Here is a 14,540-nt window from a genome sequence, read left to right on the forward strand (position 1 = left end):
AAAGTGGACTGTTGAATGAGTACCAAAAGTGTAGGTAATGAACTGAGTAATACATTGGTGGTTCAACCACCCAAAGATCATAATAAAAAAAATGATTTTAAATATTCCTCTAAGAATAACTTAATGAATAGATTCTGTTCATTTATCAGCATATTTAAATTGGATTTAAAAAAGTATCAGGTTGATCCTTTTTAAAGCGAGCCAGCCATTACAGATTTACGATTTGGGTTACGTCCCCAAAAGGCAGTCTATGCGTACTGGATAGCCACGTTGGATGTTTTCTTGTGAGCCACCGGCACTGGTCACAAAGATACAAATTCCATATGTGTGATTTTAAAAAAGTGATTAAATATTCCTCTTAATGAATACCTTTAATGAATAGATTCCGTTTTCATTTTATCAGGTAGTTAAATTGGATTTTATAAAAGATATCAGTTTTGATCCTTTTTAAAGGAGCCAAGCCATTATTTTAGATTTATTCTATTTGAGAGTCTAATTAAAGCATTACATAAATATCTGATTTTACTGATTAACAAATAATCAATCTACATTTTAATAACTCTTTTAAAATTGTTAATTTTCTGGAATTCCATATTTTCCTTTGTTTTCAATCATTAGAAACTAGTTTCCAGGGTTTTAGTAATAATCATGGTGACCTTAAGTACTTTGTCTTGTACTTATTTTATTGATTTTGAAATGACCTTGGAAGAGGACAAAAGGTCAAGGCAACCAAGTATAAAGGGAAATAACACAGACTGCCATACTATATTTTCATTTTATGTCAATTTTTTTTTTTTTTTGCCATAACACTGTGGTATACAGACACAAGTGTCTCTGTATGACTATGTATGTGTGTGCATGCATGCACACACACACAATTTTATATTCAGGGCAGATATGGATGTATGGTTTAGCTGATTTTGAAACTGTGCTGTTTGGGTTCAGTCCCATTGTGAGACATCTTGGACAAGTGTCGTCTGCTACAGCTACTACTACAACAACAGCCTTAGGCTAACCAATGCTTGCTAAGTGAAATCTGGTAGAAAGAAATTGTGCCGAATCTCACTGCAAATATGCATGTATATGTGTATGAGTATGTAGCTGACAATATTTGTCTTTACATTGACACTGCTTAATAACAGGTGCTCTTTATGTCCCATATCTTAAACTACAGAATCATTGCACAAGTGGCAGATTAGATAAATTAATATATAAATACCTAGATTTGCTTATCATTCACTTTCACATCGATAAATTGTCATTAATGATAATGTACTAATGAAGAATAGTGTTTTGAATAACAATATACAAAATGCTTATATTTTAAAGGATAAACAGAAAAAAAAAGTGTGTGCAATAATACATAGAGCTATATAATAATCTATTTATATGTCAATGCTTTTCAATAAAACCTGTAGTTTACCTTAAAAAAAAAAAAGTGTCCCCAAATCCAGGTTTCCCTGCTTACAATGTTAAATTTCTATCCATACCCATCACTGAATGCTTTAAAATTTATAAAGTGCTTTGTTGGCATTGAGCACTATAAGTAAGATCTTTGTTTTGAAAAATGCCTATACAAGCTCAACACTCCAATCCCTATATACACATACATAGGGTTGCTACACTCATGCATTCACACACATGTAGGACACCTATTCCTTTGTATGCATGTGGTGGTGGATCTTAGTAGTTTGGTCAATTAAATTACCATGCTCCTATATTAATGTGCAAGTGACTAATCATTCCACCATCGGGCTAACCTCCAATGTAATTCAGCATGACAGTGTGTGACAAGGTTGTATTTTGTTACACACTAAGTACAATCCACCAAATGGGCTTCTATACAGCTTACATCTACCAAATATCAGTTACAAGTTATGGACTGGTGTAAGGTGGAGAAAATAACCAGCCTTCATCAGGTGTCTTGGGGAAATTTCGAACCTGGGTTTGGAACAGCCATGACATATCATTGAAGGTGAAAAATGATCTATATAAGACGGTGGTTTTGACATCATTGCTTTATGGTGCTGAATCCTGGACCTTGTACTGAAATACATCAACCAGCTTGATGCTTTTGTGCTATTTCCAACATAAAACCAAGTAACCATATTCATAACAGTGAGGTGCTAATAAACAAGTGTGATGCTTTTGTGCTATTTCCAACATAAAACCAAGTAACCATATTCATAACAGTGAGGTGCTAACAAACTGCAACATGTCAGGTATTGAAGCCATCCTCATCTAAAAAAAAGTTTAGATGGTCAGGTCATCTCTCACATATGAATGATACTTCTCTTTGGCCAATTCTCAATAGGAAGGTCAGTTGGAAGACCACTCTTGCACTTCAAAGATAAACTGAAAGACAATCTGAAACGATGCAACATTCCCTTTTCTTCCTGGGAAAACAAAGCATCAGAAGAGAGGACTTGATGCCAGTCCTGCTTCTCTTCAGTTCAAAGATTTGAGCAAAGTCAACTCCAACATCGATACCAACTTTGTGCAAGCATGAAGCATACTGGCAAAATGCTGCTCTTCTAAATGGAAATCTTACCTGTCATTATAGTTCTGTAGCATGACGCAAAGCAGGTCTTGCCATCCACTCAAGAAAACACATAGTAAATGCTTCACAAGCACTAGAGCAAACCGATTCCTCAACTTGTTCCTTTTGCCAAAAGGTTTGCAAGGCACCAGCAGGCCTTAAGAGACACATTTATGTCCATAGAACATGATTACTGCTTTATTTTACTGAATCCTCATTTGTTGTTAATGATGTGAAAATCCATCATGTATATGTGTGTGTGTCTTTAGTAGAAATAGATGCATGTTTCCTTTTAAAGCTTTTTGTCAAATCAATTCAAAACATTTTTTTATCAATCTATATGTAGCCTTATTACATTATCAGTTTAAATTTGAATTATTAAAACTTCACTTTTGAAGTAGCATTGTTGTATTTTGTAGATGTTAAATGTTAAAAAAATATCTACATCACTTTCAACATTTTTTCCTTTTCAATCTAAGTGTACATCTTGTTTGATTAAATTTTTTTCTCTACCAGCAAATTAATATCTGAAAGTGTTAATTCTCCACTTAATACTTCTCAACACTTGATTACATTTTAAATGAAGTAGTTATCACTGCTATGTCAGTCTTCTTAACACCATACCATTCACCAGTAATAAGAGCTTATTACTTCCAGCTCCATTTAAATTGACTGGTTTGAAAGTCATCAAGAGTCAAACTCAATAATTATGCTTACAAGGAAAAAAAACTGCAAAAGTGTTTCATTCAATTACGGATTAGATATTATAAATAGCAGCTATCTTCTTTCCTTACTTGACCAATAAATCTGCTGAAACATTTGGTATTTTATTGCTGCAGTGGATATTACTGTTAATGTGTATTAATTGAGAAATTAAATATATGTATATATTCAAAACTTAGCAACTTAAAACCATCAAAGTATATTTCTGGGATAGAAATTCTGATACTGATGGGTTTCTAAGTCATCATACTTATTTTCCAAGTATTTTTGGTACATATCTGTGTACAAAATTTAAATAAGTCCACTTGGAGAAGATTTGAGTAAATATGAAAGCAAAATGCATCATCTTGGACATGGACACTGAAGCAACTACAGTTAAATGTTTTCCATCAAGTACTGGAAAATAAGTGAAATGGGATACAAACTAAAGAGTGGGGGGAATTTATCCGTTAGATTCCTTTATTGTTTATTTTAAATATTTTAATTAGCTCAGACCCCTCCTGTTTACCTTAGTCCTCCAGGCCTTAAAAGAGGAATTCAAGACCAGCTGTCCTAAGGAGCTCTCTATGCTGATGACCTTGTTCTTATAGCTGAATCACTTCCTGACCTAGAGAAGAAATTTCAGGTGTGGAAACAAGGTCTGGAATCTAAGGGCCTTAGGGTTAATTTAACAAAAACCAAAGTCCTAGTAAGTAGGAAAACAGACAAATCACAAGTCCCTTCTAGGAGATGGCCCTGTTTGAGATGTAAGAAGGGCGTTGGTAGAACTGTCATATGTTGTACCCAGTGCAAGTTTTGGACACATAAGAGGTGCAATGGTATCAAAGTGTGGCAAATGTGCTGGTACAATAAGCACTAAAAACACACAGACAATAGGCTCACTCAAATGCTTGGGTGGATCATGAGAAGTAGTAGATAGCTTCTGTTACCTAAGAGATCAAGTTAGAAGTGGGGGAGGGGGTTCTGAAAGTGTAGTTGCTAGGATAAGAATAGGTTGGGCAAAGTTCAGAGAGCTTCTACCTTTGTTGGTAACTAAGGGCCTCTCCCTCAGAGTAAAAGGTAGATCATATGATGCCTGTGTATGAACAGCTATGCTTCATGGCAGTGAGACATAGGCTGTAACTACAGAGGATTTGCAAAGGCTTGAAAGAAATGAAGCTAGCATGCTCTGTTGGATGGGTAATGTCAGTTTGCATGCATGACCAAGTGTAAATGATTTAAGAGGAAAACAGAATAAAAGGTATCAGATGTTGTGTGCAAGAGAGAAGACAACACTGGTTTGGTCATATGATGTGTATGAATGAGGACAGCAGCATAAAGAAGTGCCAAGCTCTAATTGCGGAAGATACTTGTGAAAGGGGTAGATCCAGGAAGACATGGGACAAAGTGGTGAGAAAGGATCTTTGGATGTTGGGCCTCATTAAGGATATGATAAGGGACTGGTAGATGTGACAATTTGCTGTACTTGATATGATAAATCAAGTAAGTAAAACCACTGCCTTCCACACATACAGGATTATCCTTTCAGGTGCTGGTGCCACTTAAAAGGTACCCATATCGGTGCTGTGTTAACACACCTGTGCTGCATAAAAAGCACCCAGCACACACTGTTAATGCCAGCATGGAAAGCGGATGTTAAATGATGATGACGAATGAAGAAAGTAACTAGCATAGCAATAATGCCTTTTGCTAAGAGTAATAAGGCAGGAATTAACAATAAAAAAGAAAAGATTATGGATATCAGCACAAACATAGCAGTATGGCTAAGAAGTTTGCTGCAATTAGGGGGTTCAGTACCACTGCATAAATGTTGTCAGCTGGTACACTCAGTTGCAGGCTAACCAATACTTTGTGAGTAAAATTGGTAGATTGTACTGTGGGGTAAGTGAACTCACTCTTGCAAACCCCTCTTTTATCAGGAGTTTGATCATCTTTACCCTACGTGAAGAAGCTACTCACTATAAGCGTTAACCATTTCTTTTCCCAAACTAAAGACATAAAATAGGTTCAATTGAAGATGGGCTCAATAACTTCCCCTAATTCTGTGCATTGTTTATGAAAAGGTGGCTCAGTCATTTAAACATAAAAAAAACAACCCTAAACATTCGAAGAATACAACTTTACTCATAAAACAATATGCAACTAAATAAGCAAAAATTTATTTAGATGTTGCTAATAATCTCCAATAACTACATTCTCTGCTACTAAGAGTTCCTCACAGGGGTTCATTTTTCCACCATAAGAGTCAAAAATACTCCAGTCCGGAGCAGTGGATAAACATTTACAGAGTGCAAATATGTTCTGCACTAGAACAGAAAATACTGTTAGACAATGGAACACCACACACACACAATATCATAGAAAAAGACTAATCAATACTTTCCAAACACTTGTTAATCTATCAGAGAGACCTGTTCTACAATGAATTGTAGTAGCTACAATAAATTCTGTTTCCATAAACCTGTGAACAATGCTACATTCACCAACTAGATGCATTTGTTAAACATCTAATAACCTGCATTAATCTAATAAGAGATTAAGGCAATAAACCGGAAACATCATTAGTATGCTGGATAAAATACTTAGCAGCATTTCTTCTGGCTTTATGTTCTGAGGCAAAATTCCACCAAGGCCGACTTTGCCTTTCATTTGTGTGAGGTTGATAGAATAAGTACCAGTTGATCACAAGGGTTGATATAACTGACTTTCTTTCCCTCACTAAAAATTGCTGGCCTTGTGCCAAAATTTGAAATCTAATAAGAGGTTAAAACATACCAAATTAAGGGACTTGGATGTGTGTGGGGGATGGCGGGAGGGAGGGAGGGAGGGGGAGAGAGAGGAGGAGAGAGAGAGAGAGAGAGAGAGAGAGAGAGAGAGAGAGAGAAGAGAAAGATACGAATGAAAAGTGGTCATACTTAAAACAACAGAAATATGAACTTTTTAATTATGAAGCTGGTAAAGTAAGATATCATTGGAAATCAAGTGCAATCTTAACATCCATTGAAATTCCTTTAAATACCAAATACAGAATTATTGGCTGAATAAGAACTGAGTGGGGAGTTTTCTTAATCAGAAGGTATTCTATTGTTGACTAAAAGCTTTTGGTACACAATGAATGTCAAACAGCAAGGTTTCCATATTTACTATTTTTACTTAATTCATTTCAATATTACCAGTTTCAGTCACTGAACTGCAGACTATGCAAGAGTACCACCATCAACTGTTTTAGTTGGCTAGTTTGGCTGCAATATTTTGTCCGATATTTAGTTGATCTTCTTATTGAAGAAAAAGGCAATGTGGAACAGGTGCGAAAAGATGTGACTGAGACAGAGCCAAATATCACAGGTATTTTTCTTAAACATAGATATTGCTATCTCAGGGTGATATATTGTATCTGCAATTGTTGTGCATAGTTGTTTATCAAATCTCACTTGCAAGAGTTTGGTTTAACTGAGGCTGTGATAAAAGACACACCCATACTACTATACACTGGAATCAATCTTAACCTTTCGTTACCAGCCCGGCTGAAACTGGCTCTGAGTACAAATGTCTTGTTTCATAAGTGTTTGTGATTAAAATCTTCACCAAACCTTAGTCACAATTTATGTTCCTAACACTAGCTGAATGATAACTAAGTTATTTTACTAAATTCTTTGTTATATTTAAAATAAATTGAAGGAAACACAGAGCATCTCAAATAAGTACAGTAATGAAAAGGTTAAGCAACATGGCCAGGGTGGATGGGGGGACTTCTTACCAGAGTACTGTGCCCATAATTAAAATGGTACAAATGCTGTGTTATGTTGAATGAAGAAAAAGGCAATGTGGAACAGGTGCGAAAAATGTTGTACTGAGACAGAGCCAAATATCACAGGTATTTTTCTTAAACATAGATATTGCTATCTCAGGGTGATATATGTATCTGCAATTGTTGTGCATAGCTTGTTTATCAAATCTCACTTGCAAGAGTTTGGTTAAACTGAGGCTGTGATAAAAGACACCCATACTACTATACACTGGAATCAATCTTAACCCTTTCGTTACCAGCCCGGCTGAAACTGGCTCTGAGTACAAATGTCTTGTTTTCATAAGTTTTGAATTAAAATCTTCCACCAAACCTTAGTCACAATTTATGTTCCTAACACTAGCTGAATGATAACTAAGTTATTTTACTAAATTCTTTGTTATATTTAAAATAAATTGAAGGAAACACAGAGCATCTCAAAATAAGTACAGTAATGAAAAGGTTAAGCAACATGGCCAGGGTGGATGGGGGGACTTCTTACCAGAGTACTGTGCCAATTAGAAAATGGTACAAATGCTGTGTTATGTGACAAGTTATGGATGATGATGTAAGTTCATAGCAAAGGAAAGTTGTTAACAAAAATATTCTCCCTGTATAAAAACCTCTATAAAAACCTGTAAAACCAGCTCTAAAATCTATATATGTAAAAACCATGTCTTATTGATTTGGTTGTTATCATAGCAATATCTCACTCTACAAACTGAAAATTAAGAATGAACAAAATGTGCCAAAATAATAATAAAAAAGAAAAGAAAAAAAAAGATCAAATGTGTTAACATTAATTTGAGAAAGATGAAGTTCAGATAATCTAAATATTGGATTGAAGCATAAAAGCTATAACAGCTTTTATGAACACAAAAGAAATTACTACTTGGTACATTATTGAGAAATAATGGGAAAGTGTGAAGAATAAGATTAATCTTATTTTAAATTTAGTTATGAATGAAGTAAGTTGCATTATATCATAGAAATCACCGAAATTACAATACATTTCTCTCACATAGAATTAGTAGTGTAACACTTGATAGTGGTAAATTATTTAGAAAAGAAGTAAATTTTAGGAAAAATCAAGGTTATCATAGATTTTTGAAGGCGTAAATGTAAGAAACTCATTTTCTTTAGCTATTGAGTCAACGTGGCTAATCATTTATTGATGGATACCAGTAATTAGAAATAAACACAGAGAAAATACATGTAATCTTTGTGAAACAAATTTTCCTGATCAAGTGCTACACTATTCTACATTTTGAATATAGCCTGTATTGAACTCAAATTTGTATGCATTATGTCAGCTTTTAGCAAATATAGATTTTGATTGAAAAAATTGTCATTTAGAAGTTGACTATTGAATTATATATACTTAATAATCTGCAACAATTTAAATTTATCACTACCTATATAAATATATCTATTGCATCTATTTCTTCTTAGTATTTGAATTTCTGTTCATGTAAACACTGAGTAAAATACATTTTACTAGAGTTTGAGGTAAATGAACAACAAAAGCAGGGCAGACCGAGGAAAATGGAGGAGGAGATTGGGAGGGTTGGCTTGAGAAGGGAGGACGCCCAAAACCGGGTGAGATTGTGTGAGGGCGGTTGCTATGGCATTGAGGTAAATCTGGCCACCTCTATTAACGGGAACAAAACCTGGATTTAAAATGATGGATGATTATTTCTCTCAAGTAGATTAAGCACTATTTGCTGCTTTGCTCAGTGGCATAACTAACATGTTCAAACTGTAAGGTTTGAACTAATGACCATGCAAACTGCAACCCATCATCTTAACTTCAATACAGTCATGCAGGTAGTTTTTTTTCTTTTTTCATGTCTAGAAACTTCAGAACACAGTAGAAAGTAATATTTAATAAATCAGTTGCTAATATTTCTGTAACTTGGCCATAAATGTCAGCATTGGCTTTTGAGACCGATTATATTTATTTGTTTTTTAGCATAAAACATCCATTAAAAAATTAGAAGTTTTTAATTACTTGCATTAATTACTGTACTAATAAATACTACTAGTATATTAAATTTTTCCATGTGCAATAAAATACAATGAATTCAAGTTCAGCAACTATTACTGAAAATAATACGGAAAATGACTGGAGTTAATCAAATCATAAACAATTTCTTTTTTAATAGTCCTTAAGAAGGACATTCAAATATCTATATACGTAATTTAGATACGTCTCTTTGATGTAAAATATCTTCATAAACACACAAATATCGAAGGTAACATACCAAAAAATGGCCATCCAACTGATCAACATAGAGTGTCTCACAACATATTCTGATCTCTGGCCCACAGACGTGTTGCTTCCTCTCTATCTTTCCTAAGTGACCCTCGTTTCACAGAGTTTGTAGGTTTAACTTCACTTTCAACCAAGCCTACTTCACTCATCTGTTGTTTCCATGTAGCATCTACTTGCTTCAAACTCTGAAATAACCACTTGTCCCAATCGTTTTCTTTGCTAATTGTCACTTCCCTGGATCTCTCTCCTACCCATGTTTATCCATCAGTTGTTTAAAAAGAACACCAACCACACTGATTTCACTGCCCTGGGAAGGCCTGTGTAAGCAACAGACATGTGTAGGTCTTCTCTTCAGATCTCTCTCTCTTTCTCTCTCTCTCTCTCACACACTTTTGTTAAAAAAGATTCTTCTAATAATTAGAGTTAATTAAAATCAAAACAAAGCAAAAATAACTTTCTTACCTTTGTATAAACCGCTGACTGAAGATGTTCCGGTTGCGGTGGTCCAGAAGACCTCCGGGGTTCAAAGTTATATCCTCGAAGAGGGGAAACTGAAAATATAGAGAAACCAATGATTACATATTGCTAATTACATTTAGTAGGGTTTTGTAATTTTACAACTGTTTCTGCTTTAAATATAAAAGCTGAAACATTAATATAATATTAATGTACATAAACGGGTTAAATAATTATTCACATTGCCAGATTATTGTTTATACCTCGCTGTTAATGTAAACATTTCGATTGACTGTCAAGTTGTGAAAATAAATCCAGTTATGTTATGATTACTGACGAGATATACTCGAAATCAAGTTAAATATAATTAATTTTAAGAAGAGAAATTAAACTAAATGCAATCAATTTTAAGACAAGAAGTTTTTTCTGCGCTGAAGCAGTAGGCCCAGACTTAGGGAAAACTGAAATCTTACTCTAATTCAACAGAATTAAACCGCGACAGCTGGAAAGAAGGAAAAAGTGGGAAAAAAGGTAACTAAACAAAGTTACCTCCCTTAAATTACAATTATTTTTTACTCCCACAACTGAAAGTACTTGATTAAAAATAAAAAAAAAGATCAATAAATAGGAAAACATTTCACTAATCATAACACTGAACACAAATGGTAGTTTGCCAAAAATTTGGCATTTGGTATATATGGAAACTGAGGGACATGTGCATTATAGAGATTCGTAGAAAAATAAAGTAAAACCTTGCAAGGGAATAAATCCTACATTTTATAATCAGATAAGTTTAGCCTAAGTCAAGCAGAATTGATATTTAAAAGAAGACCATCCCGTCAATTCAAGACTCGCCATAAATTTATTTAGAACTATCCGATGTGTTCTTTCTTCACTGTTCTTTTCTCTTCGAAGACTGGTGTGATTTGCGATATATGGCTGCGGGCCGAAAGAACACATTGGTTTGTCTAATTAAAAAAAAACAAAAAACAAACAAACATCGCTAGCAGGTTTCATAACGACTGCTATATCTCACTTATCCATTTTTCTACTAGTTGCAAATCAATGAATTGAAAGGAAATGGAAGTGTACACACACACAAACAAGTTCGTTTGTTTAACGTCCGGTGCGTACTTCCACGTTAGCATGGTTAGGGCGGGGACTGATTTCAGGCATTTTACATACACCTGCCCTTAGTGTCGTCAAACCTGACTTGCATTATTTCAAGTAAGGGATTATTCTATTTCACTAATCTTCAGAAATGCAGAGTAAGCAGTCGTAATGTCAACAAGAAATGCAAACATCACATCACCGTTTCGCTCAGGCAAATGACAAGCGGAGCTGAGAAATGTTAACAGCTGTCGCGCACGCGAGCGGACGGGCACACGATGGACCTCAAGTATTTCTGTCTCTATTCCACTTAAAAGACACTGGTTAATCCAGGGTTATAGAAGACACTTAACTAAAGTGCCAGGCATGCACGCGCGAGTGTATTATATGTACATTGATATATACACGTTAATACTTGCATCCATACATAAGCATAAATACACATACATGCGTGTGCGCGCACACACATTTAAAGAAATGCACAAACACACACGTATTCATACAGACATAAATGCATGTATGACTGAGTGGTTACAGAATTGGCTCTGTAATTGCATGGTGTCATATTTCTGTCTCAAATAATGGTACCTTAGGCAAGTGGCCTCACTGTAGCTTTGAGTCAACCAATACATCCTGAGTGGAATTGGCGGATAAATACTCTTTGGAAGTCTGTTGTATGCACATATATGTTTGTGTGCGTGCGCACATGTGCATGTATGACCATGAACGTTGAAAGGTAATGTAAAACATTAGAGCACCATTTTTTGCTCAAAAATTGTCCTGTATGTCTGTACTTTTAAAGACAAAAGGAATAAAAATAAAAAACAAAGCAAAATTTCCCTTACTTGAAAAACAGACAAGTGCTTGTAACATGAAGTGCATCTGCTTATAAAACAATTCCAAGATAAGTATTGGTCCAAACTATGCTAATATGGAGAAGAAAAAGTGACGTCAAACGCATCAATATGCATACATTACATATACACACAGATATTCACATATGCATATATATATACACATGTATACATATAATTGTAATACAGATTCTTCAAGCTGAGCCAACTGGCAGGAGATCTAGGGGTAGACCAAAAATGAGATGTCTGGATCTCAGTTGGTCATGCATGGGAATCCAGCTGAAAAGCATAATGCTCTTGACAGGACTCAAGGAAGCCTAAGGACTCTACCTCAAGGACCTTACCAGGAATAATGAGCACAGAAGGTGGATAGATATATGCATATATTATACACCCATGCACATACTGTTCACATATACTTACACATACATGCACATATACACATACATACATATATGCACATATATACATGTGTATATGAATGAAGATAGTTTCAAGGTGCCGATCCCTAATTGCAGAGGGAACATATGAAATGAGTAGACCCCAGGAAGACGTGTGATGAAATGAGAAAGGATCTACAGACGTTGGGATTCACAGAGGAGATGCCAGGGGGCTGAGACTCCTGGCGGTGTGCTGTGCTAGAAAAGACACATCAAACTAAGTAAAGGCGTGTTTATCCTCACACACAGGCTTGTCCCTTGTAACTATCTCCAGCTGAGGATCCCTAATCTTGCAGGCTTGTAGGTGCTGGTGCCATGTACAAAGCACTCAGTATACTCTGTAAAGTGTAAAAGCACTCAGTATACTCTGTAAAGTGTAAAAGCACTCAGTATACTCTGTAAAGTGTAAAAGCACTCAGTATACTCTGTAAAGTGGTTGGTGTTAAAAAGGGCATCCAGCCATAGAAACCATGCCAAAAGAGACAGGGAGCCTGAACAGCACCTCAGCTCCTGTCAAACCATCCAGCCCATGCCAGCATGGAAAATGGATGTTAAATGATGATGATGATGATGATACCTATCACAAACATACATGTATAACACACACACATGCATATATAATTTTAAAATCTAACATAAAAATATTATATAAAACTCACAAATTACACTAATTTATTCACTAGAAAAATGTCAAAATAAGTCTCTGAAATTTCCAAGCAATTGTGACAAAACATTTCACTTTCAATTTCTTAACTTTGCTTTTTACCCTTTTGGGGTTGATAAAATAAGTAACAAGTTGAGCGCTGGGGGTTGATGTAATCGACTTATCTCATCCTGAAAATACTGGCCTTGTGCCAAAACTTTGAAACCAATTTATTAGCCAAGATTTAAATACACCTTACTACCAATATATACTGACAATATTCACTAATAATACTGAAAAGTCTATTGGTTATGAGTAAGTAAAAGAGAAATATAGGATTTGGAAACTGGACATTGTCTGCAACCCCATGCAAGAGGATGTCTTACAGTCCAATAAAGATGACAGAGGGTAGAGTGATAATTGAGGGTGATGTGGTTAATGTTCAGCCTGAAATATTGCAGATATATATATATATATATATATATATATATATATATATATATATGTGCTAGAAAGTATTGAAGCTATGTAAAGGAACAGAGAATAGGTAAATATATTTAATGTGAATCTTAAGAAATCTCTTAAGGATAGAGGTAGGTGGAAATGTGTGAATTTTAAAAGTTCAAAGGAACAGAAACCATTGTAATATGGAACTGCCAGAATTGCTACCATTTCTAACAAAATGCCTTGCAGTGTTTAGTCATGCCACAAGTTCTAGTCATCTAATCCTACCAAAATTGACTGTGTTGTTAATTTACAGAAGAGGTAAACATGAGTAAAAGTACTGTCAGTCTAATCAAGTATACATTCCCTCTGGCATGTGTAACTTGTATCCATCTTAAAAAGAAAGCATCAAAGGTCCTTCCTGAGTTTTAGGCTCATAAGGCCGGTTTCCCAGATTCTGTGGCATATATTCTCCACCTGGACAAGATGCTGGTCTGTTACAGGAGTATTTATTTTTGCCAGCTGAGTGGACAGGAACAACGTGAAATGAAGTGTTTTGCTCAAAAACACAATGTATCATTATCCAGTCCAGGAATTGAAACCACAATCTTACGATCATAAGTGCAACACTAACTACTTAGCCACACACCTCTTTGTATTCATCTTAGAAAGCAATAATGGTAGCAGAGGAAATAGAGAAATGCAGCAGCTTCCTCATGGTTAAAGTTAGATAATTGTGAAGTGCTTGTATGGAAACAAGTTGACAGAAATGTAAATTTTAAAATTTTGCATTAAGTGATGAGCATCACCTGAAGCTACCAGTGAAATAATTTGATAGAATTTCAATATTTGTTTTAATGTAATTTTAAGGTGTGCAAAAAACATTAAGGAAATTATTTCTTTTAATAAATAATAACAATTCAGCTTCACGGAGGCAATCACCGAGACCTTTGGCATTATGTTGTACATGAGAAGAACCCAAGCAAAATCGTAGTTGTGGCAAATACTGATGTCATGCAAACGGCACCTGTGCCGGTGGCACGTAAAAGCACCCATTACACTCTCAGAGTGGTTGGCATTAGGAAGGGCATCCAGCCATAGAAAACTATGCCGAATCAGACTGGAGTTTGGTGCAGCCCAACCCATGCCAGCATGGACAATGAATGTTAAATGATGATGATGATGACTAGGAATTCTTTCTACAATAGGCTGAAACTTGAGGAGCGGGAGTTAGCTGATAACATAATAGTTTATGATTTAGGGAAAAAGCTA

At 35.2% G+C, this 14,540-nt stretch overlaps 1 protein-coding gene across 9 annotated transcripts in view; it reads right to left on the reverse strand.

Annotated features, from left to right (window-relative positions):
- The window catches only part of LOC115216595 (5'-AMP-activated protein kinase subunit gamma-1), a 764,404-nt gene that overhangs the window by 60,025 nt on the left and 689,839 nt on the right, over positions 1-14,540 (reverse strand). For all 9 annotated transcript variants that reach the window (XM_036506548.1, XM_036506547.1, XM_036506549.1 and 6 more), the window contains one exon: positions 9,784-9,872. In XM_036506548.1, the coding sequence (XP_036362441.1) occupies positions 9,784-9,872 (89 nt within the window). The remainder of the gene's footprint in view (positions 1-9,783; positions 9,873-14,540) is intronic.

The sequence above is a fragment of the Octopus sinensis genome, linkage group LG10 (assembly GCF_006345805.1).
Source record: "Octopus sinensis linkage group LG10, ASM634580v1, whole genome shotgun sequence".
NCBI classification, from domain to species: Eukaryota; Metazoa; Mollusca; class Cephalopoda; order Octopoda; family Octopodidae; genus Octopus; species Octopus sinensis.